Source organism: Accipiter gentilis, chromosome 4 (assembly GCF_929443795.1).
Source record: "Accipiter gentilis chromosome 4, bAccGen1.1, whole genome shotgun sequence".
Taxonomy (NCBI): domain Eukaryota; kingdom Metazoa; phylum Chordata; class Aves; order Accipitriformes; family Accipitridae; genus Astur; species Astur gentilis.
In genome coordinates this window covers 25,505,588-25,525,877 of record NC_064883.1, presented here as the reverse complement: position 1 = coordinate 25,525,877, position 20,290 = coordinate 25,505,588, and the positions used below count along the sequence as shown (strand labels likewise).

Below are 20,290 nucleotides of genomic sequence, written 5' to 3'. Positions count from 1 at the left end.
GAAATGTGACTTTATATACTGACTGTGAGTTATTTCTGGTTCTGATAGAAGAAGAAATGCCACTGCTTTGAACCATTGCTTTTCCAAAAGCAGTTGAGTCCTGAATAATGTTAAAGGAAAACTTGGAGCACCACTAAGTGTTTGGTCTACAAACATTGTATTTGGTTTTTAGCTTTACCTGTGTTAGTGTAAAAACCAGTATTGTAAGGAATTCACAACTCCTTACTTCCTACATTACAAAAATGCAAGCAAAAGCTTCTTAATATTAAAAAAGTTTGCAATCTATGAAACCCTTGCAAACACATGGATTATTTACACATCCTTATTTACATGAAGAAATAAATTTATTTATTTTCATCATCTGTCAGTGAAAAATCCTGGTCTATATTATGTTACCCAATGCTCTTGACCTCCATTTGGAAAAAGTAGTTCTTCGAAATTTTGTGTCTTTCTCCAGCAACTTATATTAGAAAGCATCTATTTATAAAGTTATTTAAGCTTTTTGTTTAAAGAGAATAATAAATGTACCTTTTTTTATTTGACAAACCCAGTCAAGCTGTACTTCACAGACTGAAAGAAACCATCGCTCAGAATAACTCCCACCATTGAGTACGCCACAGAACTTGCGTCCTCCTGAATTTCTTGGGCTATCGTCCCAGTTTGTGTACCTAACCTATAGAAGAAATCATCTTTGTTACTCTTTTCATCTGTTTCAGTAGACATACTCTCCATTGGCAAACAGAAACAAACTGGTTTTGTCTGAAAGATTCTGTCTGTCACTAAAAGGAGGTGCAAATATGGGGAAAGCAATAGGTATAAGAATTTTTACAGTGGGTCAATGATGTCAGTGGACAATCGATGTCTTGCCGTGGAGGGTTTTTCCTCTTGTTTGCACCTCAAGCCCTAGACACAGCCAGAATAGAAACAGGCAAATGGACTATTGCTAATGAACTTCACCTAGCTATGAAGTTCACCCCCATTCCACTCATGCTAATCATGTGCAGACAAGTTAGTTCTCACTTCATCACCTGTGACGTGGTTCAAAATTACATTTTCTAACAGCTGTCCAGTGGCAGTGACCACATTGTGCATTGATTCATCATTCATGCCCTCCCTTCCCTGTGGTTAATGAGGATGGGAGTGTGGCTATTGGGAGCTCCTAAAATCCTAGTGGAGTTTCTGCTGAAGAAACTAACATCCAAATGGGAGGGCAGAACCATTTGATGTAACCAACTCGAGAATTTCAAAAAGTTCTTGATAAGATTGCTTCCCCAAAATTTTATGGAAACTAATGTGCAACAGGATAAGAGGAAAAGTCCTTACTTGGGTTAAAAAAAGGGGAATAGAGAGTAGGAGTAAAGGGAAGGTAATAGGCAGTGGGATCCTGCAAGAACATTTCACACGTCTGTGGATATTTACACATTTACATGAGTGGATAAATTAATGGAAATAAATAAGTTAAGATTATAGATCTGAGCTCAGGTTCTGAAAGACCCTGAGCCATCACTTACTGGGGGATGCAGGAGTATACTGGGAAATATGCTTGCTGTTTGATTAGCTTTTAAGGTGCTTCTGACCACTGCCAGAGACAGGGTACAGGATCCAGTATGATGAATTTATATGTTCTGACATTATGAGTTCATATTATATTCTTGGAAAAGAAAATATGTTAGAGTGCTGTGCAGAGGGCTACAGATTCTGATGAGGTACAGATGATTTCCATGTATTCAAATGTGTTGCTGTGATTTTACTCATGATAATAAAGGTTAACAGCCATGTAAATGTTTGCAGGATTAGTGTTTTCATTGATGAGGATAACAGTAAAAACCCAAAAAGTACGTGTTCAAACCCCATAACATCGTAAGCAAACAAATTTGATGAAAAATTAAAATACTTACTGGAGACCCATCACTCCAGGCAAATCCTTCATCTGGATTCAAGGAAAATATACCGAGCCAAACTTTTTGAAAGCTACAGCGAGTGGCACTAACAAAAATTGCAAGGCAGAGCAGTGTATAAACATCAAAACAAAAACCAGCAACACAAAAAACATCCAGAAACACATCATTAAACTTTCTAGAGTGCATCGTAAAGCTCAGTGAAGTTGTAACAATTACCCTATTACTTTAGGTGAAGGGCATACAGATGCATATGTTCTTCATAGAAATATCTAATATTTCTATTGCTCAGTGGCAATGGCTTATTTATCAGACTTATTAGCGGTATTGATCCTGTATTTCCTCTATGTTCTGTTTTCTTAGAAAATGCCTTCACAGATTCAGAAAATGGTCTCAGCATTGCCTACTTCAAGGTGACTCAAAAGTAAATATCTTGGTCACATTTTCTACCCTACTAAAATACCACCCCCCACAATTTCATGTATTTCTAAATTATATCTAGTAATCATGATACAAGGTTGTTGGGGTTTTTTATTTCCTGGATATAAACAACTCTTTTTTTCATGAAACAGTTAAAAACATTCATGAGTAGACAAAATTTCGAAGTATCGCAGATTTTTTTGGCTCTTGAGGAATCCATGTTTCAGAAATCATCTAAGAACATTCATAATTGTTCATAGGAAATGTCTCTTAAATCTGCTAAGATAGACATACAGCAGATACTCACTACATTGCTTTTATTAGTAATGGTATCTCCTCTTTACTGTTAATGGTGACCAGATCCCCTCCTATTTGTCTACAAAAATCTCGAGCTTCAAGCCATGACTTCTTTTTAATATTTGATCTGTAAAAACACTATGGAGAAATCACTTTAAAACATATTATATGTGTTATAATAAAATAAAGAATCATAGTCTCAGTCACCTATAAATGAGGTTTCATACAAGCCAAGTAAAAGTCTGTAAAAGAAATAGAATTAATTACTGTGTTCATAAAATTTTTGCACTAGAGTTGTCTAGCTGGTTAGCTTAGCAGTGATAAAGGGAAGGAATTGCTAGAGGGGAATACAATTCCCTTTAATTTGTTTTAGCTGGAGGAGGGCCCAGGCCACATTCTGGATGAAGGGTAAGGAGAGTACTTGTGGTAGAGAGGCAAGGTGGCCTGGGAGGGGTCTGAAGATACAGGCAAAAGAATGACCTCATGGTGGTTTACAGCTCTCACTTTACATTTGCAACATGATGTCTAACGTTTTGGTAGTTTAATAAAGAATAAGCGCAAGTTTGACCACAGCTAAAACTGATGACTTGGGAATAAAGGAGCCCAAGTAAATAACATTCCAGCTGACTTTGAAAGGAATGAAAAAAACCCATAATAAAAAGAGAAGGACTCATTAATTCAATAAAGTGATAAGAAATATTAACACTTCACACTTAGCACATTTCTATTCTACGTGATCCCAAATCAATGTTTGCGCATTACCCTCATCTCTTGTTCAAAGTCCTTTTGTATGCCTGCTCAGACATAACTGAGTGTACTTCAAATACGAGTTATCTGTAGCTTTGCATCAGAAACTCTCTAATAAATATCCTTCATAAACACTGGTTTAATTAACTTTGCATATGATTTCTTATGCTTTATTTTAGGGGGTAATGTGCCTATCTTAGCAAAGTCCAGCCTTGGGCATTGTGCTGCTTGTGGATACATTTCACTGTTTCTCTACTTTGTTCCCTGAACTCTCTCACACCTCAGATAAATATGGGATCTTTGCAGAACCTAGTGACCACAGCTGATATAAAGAGCCACGCTAACAGCCAAGCTTTGCTGGTCCTACTGTTTAATACAGCTTTTTGACATTGTTCTCTCAAAAATTTTGCAAATATTAAGTTTTTTCTTGTTTCTTCTTTTTTTCTCTTTTCCATATTCTGCTCCAATTCATTCAACCCTTGGAGCACAAACTTCCTCATTTTCTTTCCTGTGTCCTTCTCCCTCCCCTTGTGTCCATCTCTTCAACCTTATCTTTCTTCCTTAGTTTCTCCCCTCTTACGGATAATTCCCCAAGACATTTGGGGTTTGGTTTTTCCAAGCTCAGATATTGCAAAATGAAGATATCGCTCCCTTTTTCTTTCTCCCTGACACCAACCAAGCAGTTCAAAGCCTTTCTTCTTCTTTAACTATTTAGGCACTTACTTTAAAACAGGAACTACTATGGCTGTTTGATACCCAGCCTTCGGGGCATGTGGGGACTGGAGTAGTAGTTGGAATAGGTGGAGCTGTTGCACTCTTTGCCCACTGTTTACAGATATATTTTTGCTTTGTCTCACAGTCAAGAACATTCCATAATCCAGCTGCAGTCCCAGTTGTCATGGCTACACATCCTGGATTACTTCCTTTATGAGAAACAAAAAAGATGTTGGATATTTTATACAATCTAAATTGTTTAATTCTTACTTAAAATCTTTGAGCAGCGGACATTCGCTTCTTGCCATACAATAACACTTGAATAGCAGAGTTATATTTTAGATGGTTTTCACACAGGCAAAGAGTAGTATTTTCTGTTAGAGGAGGTCATGATCAGTTTGGGATCCTATTTTTTTTTATTTTGAATGTCCTGCATAATTAATTGTATGGGTAGAAAGTAAGGTTTGTGGTTTGTTTGATTTTTTACAGTGAAAACCTGTGTTTTCAAGTGAGGACCTCATTCTTACTTACATTAAGCCTGTTTTATATCAGGTAGCGTAACCTTGGTCACTAGTAATTTTCATATAGATGGAAGCAAAACCCTTGGTGCATACATAGGGCAGGCACAGAAACCTCAACGGATGTGATAAAGCTTATCCCATGACAATTACAGTAATTTTAGTGTATTCTCTCAGAGGGAACCAGAGGTGCATACATCACACAAGATGCAGTCACATGCACACAATGGGCTTATATAATGGCCTATTTGTGTTCTTTATTAACTTCCTAAGTGTTCTTAACATTTTCTTTGCTTTTTGATTCCTGTTGAGCACAGACCTGATATTTAATGGACCTGTCTACCATGGTGCCAAGAACTGACTCCTGAAATGAATTGGTCAGCTATAAGTCCATCATTTTGTCAAATCAAGACCTATATTTACTCCTGTGAACATCACCTGTCTGCATCAGAGTTCACCTACTATTTTACAGATCATGCTCAGTCACTTATTCTCCTGAGGTCATCCTGTGTTTTCTCACAGGCACATCTTCACTATCAGAAATAATTTAGCATCATGAGCAAATCTTGCCACTTCACTATTTCACCTTTTCCGGATTGTCTGTAAATATGTTGAACAGCATGGGCATTGGCACAGACCATTAAGGGACTCTGATTGTGAACTCTCTTCTCCAGTGAAAAATATCCTCCATAAAAACAACTACCTTCCATTCCCTGCCTTTTGATCAAAATTTTTATTCATGTAAGAGCTTTCCTGTGTCAGGTCAGATTAGCCGAAATGGTTTTGGTAATTGAGATAGACCACACTAACTAAATTTCCGTTATTCATATGCTTTTGGGTCCCGTGGGGAGCTCCAGGAGATCTGTGAGCATGACCTCCCTTTACACAAGGGATTTTATATATCTTTCCCACTATATCTTCTTTATTCAATTCTTTATTATAGATTCAGCTAATTTACCAATGACTCATTGGTCTGTATTTCCCCACATCTCCCTGGAAACATTTTAAATGCTGGCACCAAGTTTGCCTTTTTTCACCCCTTAGCTGTCAAGGCAGTTTTAGCAGGTAGTTACACATTAAAGTGAACAGTTCACTTAATGTAACTTTTACAGCTCTTGGATGCTTTTGCAGCTGTGATTAGTCCTGACTCGCTATTCTTCAGGTCATCTATTTGTTCCATAATCTATTCTGTTGGTATTTCAGCTTGAAATAGACTCTCCAATCATACCCTCACAAAGAAACTTTCCAGCACAGAAAGCCCATTTTCTTCCTCGGTGGACACAGATGCAAGGTAACTAATTTTTCATCACTGTTCCAGACTGATCTCCAAGTGCTCCCTTTATACTCTGATTATCTGCTGGCACCATAGACTCCCTGGTAAGCTTTCTTCTCATGGCATTTACAGAAGGTTTATTACGCTATGTCTTTTACAATTTTTTATTATTTTTATTTTATTTTACATTTTGTAACCTCACTGAATGTTTTTGAGCAACTTTTCAGACAAATGATCACTAGGAGGGACATAGTATATCATGGGGAGAGCAGATTCCCTCATGGCATTTTGAAATCTTGTTTTCTGTGCTTCTGCACAATAGGTTCCCATGAATGCAGTTTTCTTAGCATCATAAGTAAAAATAATAATGGTATGATCATTTTTGATACTGTGATTTTTGTAATTCTAACTTAAAATCCTTATTACAGTTGCTCTGTTTCAGACTCTTCTCCCAGGCTAACTTTTCCACTAGACAGATGAGTGTGGAATAGTTTCAGGAACTTCCTGTAACCCCTGTTTATCTCTTTGTGAACATGAGCCAAAAGGTTAATCTTATGGGTAAATATGTCAGATGTCCTAATATAAAACTGCAATTCAAATTGTTCCTTTTGAAATTAAAAGATGGGGTTTGAGAACTGCCAGTTCTTGTAAAATATACCGAAAGCTTAAAGCATAAAACTCAGAGGACTTCACCAATGCAAACGCAAATAGGGACCACGACCTCAGAAAGCACCTACCATCCACTGTCACGGCACCTACCAGGCATTGCTGCATCCCAGTGCGTGAAGGAGACTGCTTCACCGTTGGCCCACCTGAAAGTGCCTTGGTCCTCCACATCAGAGAGACCAAGCCAGAAATATTTCTCAGGCCTCAGCCCAACAAGGCTGATCAGATAGGCTTGTTCATACCTGTAAAAGGGATCATAAAGATGCAAGTGAAAACAAAGTCATTTATCCAAATTCTACTTGTCTAATCTGATGATGAATCCTTTTCTCCTTTTCCTTCCCGCAGACTAGGGGAGAGGGTCTTACAATAGGATTCTGACTCATCAACAAACAAGAGCGAGCCTTTTTTATTGTTCAACCAGAGACCTCATCCGTAACTCAGCTAAATTGCTGTTTGATGTTGTGTTAGAATTGTACTTCCAGAAATATTTCAGAACATACAACCTTGACCTATTTAAAGGACAATGAAATTTTATTATCATACCTACTTTCAACTGTGGCTAAGTAACCTTTTTCTCCTTCACAAGTGGTGTTTGCTTCTGAAAATGTTGCTGAAACATGTCCAATAAAATAGCAGTAGGTCCCATATCTTCTCCAGCCCTGTAACATGATTTTGGGATTTCAGTATCACTTTTAAATAATTGTGATATCATGTATTAAGTGAGCTATGCCATTTCAAAATGAATGAAGCACAATAATCATGAACATTATGAATTAGAAACATTTGCAGTGAAATTACAGATTCCTTCTGAGCAGTTTCTGTAAATGGCTTTCTAAAGTTTTAAGTAATTGAGAGAGAAAGAAACTTCATAATAAATAAAAATAAAAAACCCCTGTATGTAAAGAATATAAAGAATATAAATAATTCTAGATGATTGTCAGACAAGGTACTTATTTGATCTGGGAAATTGATGTTCCATTCTTATATACTTACTTTTTTGCAACCTACATCAGTAATTTCCTTTTCTCTAACTATTTGTGATATAGCTTTTCTTTTACAAATGTAGCCAGCTTTCTTCTCACAGACATCGTCTGCCCAATAGCCATCCTGTGTCAGGAAAAAGAATGAAATAACAATGAGATTAAGATGAATACTAAAGAAAATGAATAAGCTCTTTCTTTATAATGAAAACTGTTCATTTTCTTTCTCCTTTCATTTTGAAACAGAAATATTATTTTTCCTGATCCAATTCCCCTAGTTGATAACAAAAATAAATCTGCTCACATCCAGTGAAATAGGAGGCTGGGCTATAGTAGTACAGCTACGACTGGCAGTGATAAGAAGGGCTGAGGGTGCAGGGAGCTGGTCCTTCTGCAGGACCCTGCACAGGCAGTTGTGCCATGCAAGGATGGGCAAATAAGCAGGCACAAAGGAGGCAGTGGGGAGCCCCGCGTGACACCATTACCACCAGAGAAAAAGGAGCAGGAGAATGTACTCAAACTACATTCAGAGACCTGTTTTATAGCCCTAATGATTTCATCGGTGACTTTCAGATGAACTTAAAGAGACAATTTCATCAGTGATGCAGTAACTCCTTAATTTTATTTTTCTTTTTTTTTATATAAATGAAAGGTAATATTTAATCTCATCCTTTGTCCCCACATCCCTTTTTCTGGCCCTGGTCAGCTGCTGAAATAACAGGGCACATTTTTCTTTCATTAAGAAGTTAGTTTCAATATTAAAGTAAAATATGTATTGAATAATGTTACCTGGCCCTTGATAAGTACACAATCTTCTGGCCTGTTGCTTGTAGTGGATGGCTCTCCCAGGTGCCATTTTGTGTACGTCACTGGCATACCATCGCTCCATTCAAAATACATTTGAACCTTATGATCATTCAGTCCAATCCATAGCTTGTCTGTTGGCTCTAAAACATGGAGACACAGGACTAGAAAAGGCCTCTTATGCCACTGCATCCTTTTCACAGCACCCTCAAGCTCTAGAACATATAATCCCTTTCATAAACTTACAAAACATAAAAGTATTTAGTGCATTGCATGATCATTTTATAAATTAATATTTTCACATAAATATTAGCATAAAGACAGTATGCTTTGGAAAACTAGGCTGTAATGTAATCCCTGCACTGGATCAAAAAATTTTACTTCTCTTCCTCATAGCAGTGGGAGAAGAGTAAATTACCAGCCTAATGCTATAACACTATATTGGTATGATAGAACTGTGTCAATAATTACTTTTTAGGTTCTATTGCACTGGTCAGATTTTAAAATACTGTTTTCATGTAACTTGAAGCATGAATGTTTTAAGCTTCTTTCAACAAAATGGAAAAAACAGAGAAACCCCCTAAGCCCAGCTCCCCAGCCCTAGTAACTGTTTAGGCAGTATGTAAAATCAGAGTTTTGACAACATTCAAAACTCAGAAGGGGAAGGCTGTCAGCGACCAGATCTAACTTTGAGGCTGGCCCTGCTCCAAGTCAGGGCTAGACCAAACGACCTCCAGGGTTCCTTCTGGCCTAAACCAGTAGACTATCCTATGGTTTTAAGCATTCTTAACGAAAGGAAAGCAAGGAAAATGAAAGGTAAATTTAGGCACCATTCACAAAAATGAGAAAGAAAGAAAGAAAAAGATACGGAAGGATATTCACAATTTTTCTTCAGTAGTCTCTAAACTGGGATACGATATCAGAATCAAAAAGTATAAGAAACAAAAAATATCTCCCTGCATGGTTGGACACTAAGCAGACAAATTACTCTTTCTGAAGAAGGAATTTTTGCTGTCTTGATTATCTTTCACTTTTTCAATAGTTAATTAAGGCTTTCACTACCTCTAAGCATGAAAAAAAAAGCAAATAGTTAACAGGGGCAAAAAGTAACAATATATCCACAGAATCCTCACTTTTCTGCCAGGGATATTAAAAAGGCAAGACCATGCTGACATGTTAGATCCAGTGACCTGAGTACGATTCTTTAGGCAGCCCAGGCCATTCCATACCTTGCTGCCTGGAAATCACCTTGGCTAGCTTTGCTGATCTTTTCCGTCTGGCAGTGCAGAGAGCTAAACTTTTCCTTAATAGGTTCCTTCCATCACTACTGCAGAGACCTGTGAACTTGCTGATCTGGGTGCTGGTTGACCACAAGATGTGGAGGACGGCTTAGAGCCACACTGTAAGTTCCCCAAATGCATAGAAAGCAGTACAAATACGTTGGTTTTCCATAAAAAGCACTCTTGCAAAGTGGAAGTTATATTTCATAATCCTTTCACCAAGAAAGCTTCTCACTGGGATGACTGATGTCCTTCTACCCTCAGCAAAGCAAAGCACAAGTCAAGAGAGTTGATTAAGTCTGCAAGTTGCAGCACCGAAGGTGGCCTCTGTTTTGAAGCAGGAGGCAGAGCACTGCACCCGCCTAACGCCACTGGACCTCTGGCTCTTTGCACGTCTTTGGCTGCAGTGTTTCATGTTAATACAATTACTACACCTCAATTGTAGTTCACCAGCACTGGCTGGTGCTTCTCACATGCAGACAAAGGCAAAAGCCCCCCCCCCCCCCCCCCCCCCCCCGAAACACTCACTGTACCCAAGCTGAGACACCAGAAAGCTGTGCTCCTCAAGGCTTTGGATGCTGGCCAGGTGACTCCCTTCCTTCTGACAGGAGGTCAAAGCTTCTTCCCATCCTTTGGTCTCCCTGAAGATCTTGTAACAGTGATCTATGTACAGTACCCATCCCTCTAGGCAAGTAACAGGCCCAGTGTCACCTAGGAACAAATACCAGTGTTTTAGAGGAGTTCAAATGCCATGCAAGGGACATGACACTGACAATATTTCCACTTATTCTGTGCAAAAGTTCTAAACTAAGAATTTTCTTTGGAAATTCTCATTATAAGGAAATGATGGACACAAAATACAGTAAACATAAATATGATTCTAAATCTGGATTTTTTGGCTTGGAAAAGGAAAACTTTAATGCAAATTCTAAGTTTTTTTATAGTCAAATGTCTGTAACAAATACACTAATGTATTAATTTTAACAGCTTCTATATTACTTAGTACTTATTTGTCAGATAACAGAAATCAGAAATTATCTGCACCTAACATAAAATGCTTAGGAATTTTTAAAAGATTAAGTATATTGATAGAATAAAAGTCATCTAGACAGATTCACAGCTAGACATATACATAGGAAAACACCAACAGGGATATCTTTATACACTTAAAATATCTTTAATATTTGCAATGTGTCGATCTTTCTTCCTTTCACTTATTTTTACTGACATCACTCTTCAGAAAAATAATTTTTGGTTTGTTGTCCCTTTTCATGTTCAGCAGGGTGTGTATTCAAAGGGGAGAGGTGACTACCAAAACACAGACAGATGGGACCAGTTGGATGTTCTTTGCTTTTACCTGTTTCATTCCGTGTGTTGTGGGACTGGAGATAGGCCTAGAAAGGGTGCAATGGTTGTAGAAAGCAAACCAGATAAACAAGAAATAGTCTTTATTTCTAATGAAATCCTCCTGCTCATCTTTCTCAATGTGAATGCCAAGCAATTCAGTTAACAGCTTCTACTTTTAACTAGCAACATATATCAACATACCTGAGGGAACAAAAGTAAAGTTTCTTTTCTTACAAATGTAACCGAGTTTCTGATCACATTCCCAATTTTGCCATTTAGCTTTTGTTTCAGGATTCAAAACTGCACAGAGTTTTCCAGATTCTGGAGAAGGGCTTCCTTTGGGAAAGGTACAGGAAAAAAGTGAACTTTTCTGAAAGACAAATACAGCTCTAAGCTCTAAAATGCACAGGAGAAATGATTCCTGGCTGAAGTGAGACCCCCCCAAAGATCACATCTTTCCCAGCTTTGGCAAGAACTGAGGTAGGTCTCTGGTAGTGGGATTGTCTGTATGAAATGTAGTGTAATTTATGTGGATATGAACATGTAACGCCCTCATGGTTTTGTTGCTAGAGACAACAAATGGCAGACAGTATATTTTTGTGAAAGACAGTACTGCTTTCAGAGCTAAAATAGTTTTGCAATACATAGAAGTTTCAGGCTTATATTACTATAGACAAAAAAGCTTTTTCTAAAGCTAAAGAAGAAAAGCTAAAATACGTATCTCACGGCATATCTATCTGATAATAGAATTTAAAGCAGTATTTGAGGCATGTATATTTTTTCTTTGGAAATACACAATCAAACAAAGTCACAGCTACCTGGAGCCCAGTTTAAGTACTGGAAAGGGCTGCCTCCAATCCACTGCCATCCACTCCTCAAGTCCAGTCTGTTGAGTCCAATCCACAGTGCAGAATCTGTACCTTCTGTTAACTCTAAGAAACAAAAGATAAACGATTTGATAAATCACTTTTTTATTAGCAATAGCCATTAGTCATGCCTCTAGGAAGACTTACAGTTCTTAAATACCTAGCTACAAATATCTTTAGGTCTGAGATACCTGATAAATTGAAATATGCTGAAGCTTTTGATTTCTGTAAAAAGCAAACAAACACCACCCCACCCCCCCATCACCTAATCATATCACCTAATGCAAAATAAGCACAGATGAGATGCCACAAAGTGTATCCAAAATGAAAGTGTTTCTGTAGAATGGGCTAAATTCCGTACAACATAATTTATTTAAGCAGAAATATTGGTACAGTGTAAGTATAAACAATAATAAAGCTCTTAGAAGTTACATTCATCATCAATAATAACAGGAGAGAGATTCTTCCATACCATTTCTCCCGCAATACATGGGTAGGTAGAGCCATGATTTGGGACCTATGAATTATTGATGTTTTTCAGTTTGTGAAATGAATGAAAAAATCAGATGTCAAGCTGCATTTGACACAAAACACATCTTTCTTTTGGCACAAAGATATGTCTTTTCTCTTATTTTCAATTTGTTTTAAAGATTCCTTTTAACCAAAGATGAAACTTTCATTTACCTTTCAGATTTTTGGTTTTTAAATAGAAAGTCAAACTGTTACACTTGCAGAATGCTGGAATACCTTAAATTCTGCTTAAACTTGGCAGTGATTTTGATGTGAACTTGCAAATCCTAAAAGATTTTGTGTACTTACTTGTGCATATTTAGGTCCATAGACATTAGCCAAAACCATACTAAATATTCCTTAGCTGTGATGATGCACTGAACAGATCCTGAATGTAAGTCAGAGTTTGCTTTACTTCCTTACCTTTAAGGTAAGTTTGTTCATGAATGTCCGTGATACTCAATAATTCTGCATTTTGCTGCTGACAGCTCTTCCTGGCTTGGTGCCACGTGAGAGCCGATTCAGAGTTTATTTGGTAGTGGACATTTGTTAACAGATCTATAGCCCAGGTGGTGTCTTTATCTGTGGAGAAAATAATTATATTGGGGGTGATAGTAACTTACGCACAGAAAGATGAGTTGCAGGTTCTCATTATGCATGGCGTTCTCGTTAAATGTCACCTGTGCTGTTCTTTCAAGAGCACTGAAAATGTTATGAGCAGGATGGGTAAGGATGAAGTTAAGGCCTGTAAACAGGTAGAGCTGGAAAATATTGCCTCCTGTTCCATGAAGATACATAATTCAGGAATTACTACAAGGGAAGTGATTGCATAGAAAAATATATATTGCATGGAGTGCTGTGGCAGAAATCCTAGTGAAGTCTATAAAAAGATACGCAACATCTCCTCCTCTTTCTGGACAGCTGTTCTCACTGAGAGCTCTGAGAACCAGCTCTAGACCTGAATTTAGCATCAAACCAGTTCTTAGATAAACACACACACACACCCCCCCCCCATTGCAAAGAGCTCCTGGATGTGCCTGTCACACAGCTTCAGAGCCCGGGCACTGCAATGGTGCCAAGCTGCACTGTGCTCCTCTTCCGATTATCTTTGTGTCTTTTGTCTGTTAAAGATCTATACATGCTTTATCAAGCACAACGCAGAATTGAATCAGGTATTTGATCATTCCCAAAAGTCAGTATGAAGCTGAATTTAAAAAAGAACAGAGAGCTGGGACTGCCTTCCAAAAGATTTGAAAATTATTCATTCACTCTATGTCACATGCTTTTTGGGCTCAGTGTCCTAGGTATCTTTGTAGGGACCTGGAAAGCATATTTGACTATGGATTTGAACCACACCAAAAGCACATTTTGAATCAACTGGAATAAAGGGGCGTTTTAATAATAAGACACAATTTTGAACAGGAGCAATGGGGAGGAATATAGGGGAAAGCTGAGAAGTGTCAGGAGGAGTCTTCAGCGCCTTGAATGCAAACCTCCCCTGTCAAGAACAAGGTCATAAAGGGAGATGGAGGGGGAAGTGACCACAGAATTGGAAGACGGTTTTCAGAAACTGATTGAAGTTGTAGAGAAATGACAGGGATGGGAGGCAGCTGTCAGAAAGGGTGGAAAGGCAGCTTCCCAGGCAATATGAATAGGGCTTAATAGTATGGATAAAAGGACACATTCCACTTAAGTAAAAAAAAATATTCATATGAGAATCATGCAGACTGAAATGTTAACTTCATCATTAATCTTCCTACAGCACTCATTTTTGTGCCCACATCCATCACATCGGGGGTCCTCAGAGAAGGGTTGTACAACGATGACAGCACACATCCTGGCTGGGAAACAGCCAGGAGCTCGAAATTGTCGTGCTGCTCAGCAACACCCCCACAATTGGTGGGAACCGCGTGCTGTTTTACTCTTTAATCATGCTTTTCTCCACATCTTTATGCAATGTGGGTTTTTTCTTGTGTAGAGAGCTGCAGGATGTGGCAATGCATCATATACTAAAATACATTCTTGTAAACTATGTGTTATTATAAAGATACCCATATTCTGCTAGTGCTGGTTGGCCAATACCACACTGAGGGGAACTGTGTGGGAACAGGTAACTTACCTTTTGACGGGCAAAATCCATATCGCTGGTCTGTGTCGTAGTCTGCAGTGGTTGCACACCAGAGCCAGCCATCTGACCGGCCAGCATCTGTGCACTCAGCGTACCATTGCTTATTGTACATGAAAGGGAATACACAGGGTGCCCCGAAGGCATTTCCTAGCAGTGTAAAGGTCTCTGAGAAGGCAAAATGATAAAGATAGTACGGAAAATAATAAATGAGTGTAAACTGTAAAAAACGTGAAACCTATGCTAATAGCCGAATTGCATCTCAAAGTGCTTTCCATGTTACCTTTCCCATAACCATAACAAGATTAATTTCAACACTTTTTCAGACTGAAGCTGCTGACATACATTTTAGAGCAGTGCTATTCTAATGTAATATTTCACAGATGAAGTCTACAACTAGGTTTTTGTTCTGACCAAAACGCTTTTACAAACTTAATAAGGCTCCAGATCTCTACCCTAAGATACTACTATTTTAAACAATGTTAAGATTTATACAAAAAGTGCAAGAGAGTGAACTAATATTTAGAAGTCCTACTTCCTGGAAAAAGTAAACATCAGGTTAGACGATCTGTCTGTGTTTTTATTCCAGTGACCATTTAAGTATCTCACATATAGTGGAGCAGCTCCCACATGCAAGGCTCAGAGTTTAATACTTCAAATATCCTGTGACGTGGTTTTTAGACTATTCATTCGGATGTGGGAAAGCCATTCAGAACAATCAGACTTCAGCTAATCATAAAAGGTAATTGCACTGGTAATTATAATTATTCCACGAGCATCCTCATCTGCTGAGCCACAAAAGCCACACTTCCTCTGCCTACACTGGTACTTCCAGCCCTTTCTCAGCTCACCCATATTGTGCTTCTTTCTTGAGGATGTAATTTCATTTCCATGTTGCTGTATAAGAAACTTATCAGTGTTTATAATCTCTATTAACAATGTAGTGACACAGTATGGTGAGAAATAGTGACTTCAGAGAAAACTTATATATATAGTGTAAGAGTAAGTAAGTATGTATATATGTATATACTAATATATAATATATATTTAGAGAATAGAGAATATATGTGATACTTATAATACTTGTAATACTAATATACTATGCTACATACACCAAAATAGTGTGTGTATTATATAATATATAAATATATATATAAAATATGTATATAATACATACTTGGCCATAAATATGACATTAAATTCAAGGCTAACTCCCTCAGTATACCGATTTTCTAAAACTCTGATGGTCGCCGAAGAAATCAGAATAGTCAGAGCCAAAGATCCAAAACACTCTAATACTCACAAAGAAATTAGTGCAAAGATGAATGAATCAATTTTCTGTACCTTCATATCCCCGGGAACATAAAACATCCGTGGCCCCATAGATCTTCCACTTATTCTTTGCACTCAGCCCCTTCTTTAACAAAACATTATCATGTTCTTCATTGCCAGGACTGAAAAACAAATCTTCTCCTTGGATTGCAAGGAGGCTTTCATTTCTGCATTCCCACCACTGCAGCTCACTTGTTTGATTACATGGATACAGGGTGATCACAGCATGATCCTCCTTCAATGGCACCCCCAGGCATAGATTCAGTCTCACACTCATAAGCTGATGATCAGTGATCCATCTGAATTTTTGTAATTCATTGTCTTGATGGCAAGTGGCAGTTCTAACTGACTGTGCAATAGATGCCTGAAGACAGAGCTTGTTGACTTTATTATATATTAAAAATGTTTCAATGTCTGTAAAACAAAACAATGCATAGTAAATGGTTAATACAGAATATATGTATAGTGCATATGTGACATGATTCTGCTTCCCATTCACGTGAACAAAAAGTTATTGCATTCGTATCAGACAAAAACATGATGTTCTTGAACAGAGTCCAGTGGAACACCAATTTTACTGATTAAAAAGCAATAAAGTAGACAACAGGATATGTATTTCATTATTATATGTCACCATACGGTGGATTAATGGCAGTCAGCAGCTTCAGCAGAACAGAGCACAGCTTGTTGGATTGATCTACATCAGTCACATGAATTCCCTCAACCACACTGCTATTACCATTACCCTGTTTCCATCTGTCCTCAGATGCATGGCCTTGTAGACCTCCGATCTCTACAAGCTTTCCTCACCCTGCCAGATTTTACAGGTCTCCTAGCGGGGTCACAGCCGTTTTTGCCGAGCCATTTGTCTCCACGCTCCCAAATCCACATTTCCTTCCCTTCTCACTGTATAAATGTGGGTGAACACCTCTGGGCCTCACAGGGGGTAGGTACTCTGGGCTAATTGGCCTTGCTGACCTACAAGACCTGCAGTACCTACCATGAGCCATTACAATGTAAAATTAGGAACGACATTGGGAAACCAATCGCAGTCTGAGAAAGCAGAAAGGACTGGGTAGTAGTGGCATCTGACCACTACTTGGCAGTGTGGAAAGGCTGGTGAAAGTTAGAAGATCCACCTGTACTAGAAATCAGGTCCCTAGCTTTCCAGGTAGTTTCTCTGATCATGTCTACCATGTTGGCTCCAGTGTGAAGTGGAAGTAGCTGAGCTAATTTCAGTCCTACAGCGAGTTTGTCAGTAGCAGTAGTGAATCATGCCTGTGAATTTGTTCTGCTGCTTTGCGGTGTACTTTGTGACCCACCTGGTTTTATTTCCCTCCAAAACTTGTGGGATTCATAATCAATTTTGGTCCCTGACACATCTCTTGATCACTGAGCTTCATATTTAATTAAAATGTATTTTAAAAGCTAAAGAAATTTCATTAAATCCTGCAAATTTCATAAAAATCCTGCAAAAAGTTGAAATCAATTTAGTTGATAATACACAGTACACTAATTATTCTGGCCTGCAGTGATACCATGGGCGATTAAAAAAAACTCCACATACTCTGAGGCAATCCATAGCAGTTTTACTCAGGAGTTACAAAGCTAAAAGGACTGAACCTTAAACATTCAGGTCTCCAGAAGCCATCTATTTAACACCTACAATAGAAGCGCAGCTAAAGGGATGGCAGTAATATTGTCACTGCAATTCTACAAAAACTTTCCTAAACTTAACCCAACTTTATTCCACAAAAATTCTACTTCATCCCTTTTATCTATGCCAGTGAATTCAGTGAGTTTGTTCAAAACAAAGAATGAAAATAATCCTCTTTATAAGCACTAAGTCTCTCTGGAGCCATCATCTGTGAACACCTTAATGTCTTACAAATAATTCCACATTTCACCACTCCCTAAGTTTTTCCTGCCTGAGTTTGCTAACCATTATCCAGACACCAAGAGCTCAAAAATCAGAACACAGGAGTAAAAAAATAAAACAAACAAACAAAAAGACATTTAAATATATCTCATGCTTTTCTTGGGTCTGACCTTCTGGGGTTGCTGAAATGATAGTGCCACTATACATGAATAAAGCCATTAGGAATTCAGTCTTTGCTTCCTTCTCTATCCATTTCTTTTTCTTCTGTTAGGTCCTGTCCTTGCCTCTTGCCTGCCATCAAGAGGCTCCCCATCTATATGTCCCAAACTAATAACATACATATAGGCACTGCCACAGAAACAGAAATCAGCCAGAAATGCCACAGGACATGGAGGCACTTTCACAGACACCTTCACAGGAGACAAGCAGGAGGCACTTACCCACCAGCTGCAAAGCACTGTGAACAAGAGAAAGAACAAGCAACAACCCAAAGAACATAATTGTACAGGCTGTTTTCTTTTCTTCCCTTCACCAAAAGCTGGGTGATGAGAGTTGCTGGCAACAAAGTCCTGCTGAAGAGAGGACAGTGACCGGTCCTCCTCAGTTTTGAAGGCTGGATGGTTGGATAGAAAGCTCTGAGTGCTAAATAAGGAAATATTCTGTCACATGCCACATTTCAAAAAAACAAGACCACACACCACAAATTTTGCCTTCAAAAAAGAATGACTTCTCACTGAGGGCAAACCGTGCTGCCTTGGGAAAGCAGGTGATACCCAGAAGGTTATATCTCAATACTTTCCTGCTATCTCTCCTGAAGATTCATCTGGGGAGCTCATGGGATCAAATCAACAGTGAAATACCAAAGAAGGAAATTCAGACAGTTTTTAAATTTTACACCTTAATTACACAGTGAAAAAGTACCATCAGGAAAACACAACAGTCTCATATTTTCATGTGTGAGATGAGGCAGGATTGAATTTTAGAAGATTTAAGTGAAATTCACTCTGCAGGACATTATAAAAATTTCTTCCTTTCCAAATGAGATTGCCATTGTCCTACTGACATTCATTTCTGTGTAAATGCAGCTAGGAGACCAGCACCCAAAGCTACCTGGAAAAAAGGCTCATTTTAAAAACAATCCCCCTTTTTCTTGTGAAGTAGGTCAATCTTGTCAGACAGTCATAGCAAGAGCCAGTCACATTTCAGGAAATGCCACGTATATCTTCTTTCCCAGATCACAGAGCAAGCACTCAAGGAGTTTGTTTTCCAAACATATAGGTGGAAACCTGAAAGAAACAGTGGTCTTCTCCTGACTACTATAGACTGTCCCTATAAAGGCCTGACTTTATCACAGTAGATTTTTACCATGGAAATATTTTGTTTTGTTTAGAAATACTGCTGAATGGAAAAAAAAGGTCTGTGGTGTGAAAATATTATTTGAAGTGTAGTAACATATTTGTTCAGCACCTGTAGCAAAAATGTGATAGCAAGGAAATTTAGCATCATCTCCTGTTTGTTGCCAAGATGACTGCATTTTCTAAGTACAGGATTTGTTCCTACTTGGCTGCTCAGCAGAAAGACAATGCAAAAAAGAGAGTTTGTTCCCTGAGAAAGTCTACAGGATTAAAATAAAAAGGAGAAATTGAATTGTGAAACAAGAAATTACAAGGAAATGCTAGATACAGATGTTAGGAAGTTATGGGCAAAGTTAACTGAATTTTCTTTTTCAGATGATAATAAAATGTACTAACAACAATGAAGTCAACATCTTTTTTCTGGAAAAGACATTTCTAGAACTTTTTTTAAAAATGAAACAAAACAAAAGTCTCTTAAATCAGCTGCCAAAGATCTTGCCTAGAAATAGCGAAAGTTTTCTTTGGCCTGAACTGATTTGTCTTAGACTAACAGCATTTCCTTACAGCATGTGGCCTATTTATATAAAGATACATTGTAATTTATATTGTCAGGAGTTTTAACAGCCTTATTTTATTCCGGAGCTCATACGTCATGAGGCCAAGAGGAATCCCACTTTCTTCTCGGTTGAACATCGTGCAATAACAAAGCAGCAAAAAGGGAACGGTCCCTTTTCTTCACCTTCCTCTGATCCTCAAGCCACACCAGAGCCAACTGCAGCCTGGCAGTAAATCAAACATTGGTTCATTAAGAAAAAACAAGCACTTGATAGGAAACCCTTCAGCCAGGTTGCAGACCAGCGTCAGGCTAAAAATCTGAACAATTTGTACTGTGTTCTTGATACTCCAAACACACCGTGTGCGCTTGCATCTTTCCTCATGTAGCCGGTACTGTGAATTATGGGGTGCTGTGCTGGTTACTGGAAAGGGGTGGCCGCTCGAGGTTGTCGAAGTCCCCGAGGCCAGCCTCCAAGGAACAGCAAAGCCAGAAAAGCAAACCTCACTACCTCACCTGCACCTGACACCTCCTGATCACTGTGAGCCTGTACACACGCATACCTCGGGGAGCACCACGCAGGAGGTAGCACTGCCGCCTTGCTCCTTTGCACTTCAGAGATCTGGCGATGTCAGGCACCTTCATCTCACCACTGCTCAGAGCTACATCCAGTCATGAAGTGCAGGTTGGCCGGTTCCTATCTGGAAGGTCAGAAGCTGGGCTAAA

The 20,290-nt window shown here is 38.5% G+C and overlaps 1 protein-coding gene across 3 annotated transcripts in view; it reads right to left on the bottom strand.

Annotated features, from left to right (window-relative positions):
* The window catches only part of LOC126038061 (macrophage mannose receptor 1-like), a 35,619-nt gene extending 17,377 nt beyond the window's left edge, over nucleotides 1-18,242 (bottom strand). For all 3 annotated transcript variants that reach the window (XM_049799161.1, XM_049799163.1, XM_049799162.1), the window contains exons 1-15: nucleotides 18,097-18,242; nucleotides 15,790-16,191; nucleotides 14,440-14,613; nucleotides 12,744-12,902; nucleotides 11,763-11,876; nucleotides 11,146-11,280; nucleotides 10,126-10,308; nucleotides 8,303-8,460; nucleotides 7,527-7,640; nucleotides 7,077-7,192; nucleotides 6,627-6,775; nucleotides 4,086-4,285; nucleotides 2,626-2,753; nucleotides 1,899-1,986; nucleotides 529-673 (exon numbers count right to left, since the gene is read on the bottom strand). In XM_049799161.1, coding sequence (XP_049655118.1) covers nucleotides 529-673; nucleotides 1,899-1,986; nucleotides 2,626-2,753; nucleotides 4,086-4,285; nucleotides 6,627-6,775; nucleotides 7,077-7,192; nucleotides 7,527-7,640; nucleotides 8,303-8,460; nucleotides 10,126-10,308; nucleotides 11,146-11,280; nucleotides 11,763-11,876; nucleotides 12,744-12,902; nucleotides 14,440-14,613; nucleotides 15,790-16,191; nucleotides 18,097-18,154 — 2,323 coding nt within the window. In that variant the 5' untranslated portion in view covers nucleotides 18,155-18,242. The remainder of the gene's footprint in view (nucleotides 1-528; nucleotides 674-1,898; nucleotides 1,987-2,625; nucleotides 2,754-4,085; nucleotides 4,286-6,626; nucleotides 6,776-7,076; nucleotides 7,193-7,526; nucleotides 7,641-8,302; nucleotides 8,461-10,125; nucleotides 10,309-11,145; nucleotides 11,281-11,762; nucleotides 11,877-12,743; nucleotides 12,903-14,439; nucleotides 14,614-15,789; nucleotides 16,192-18,096) is intronic.
* Nucleotides 18,243-20,290: the final 2,048 nt, after the last annotated feature.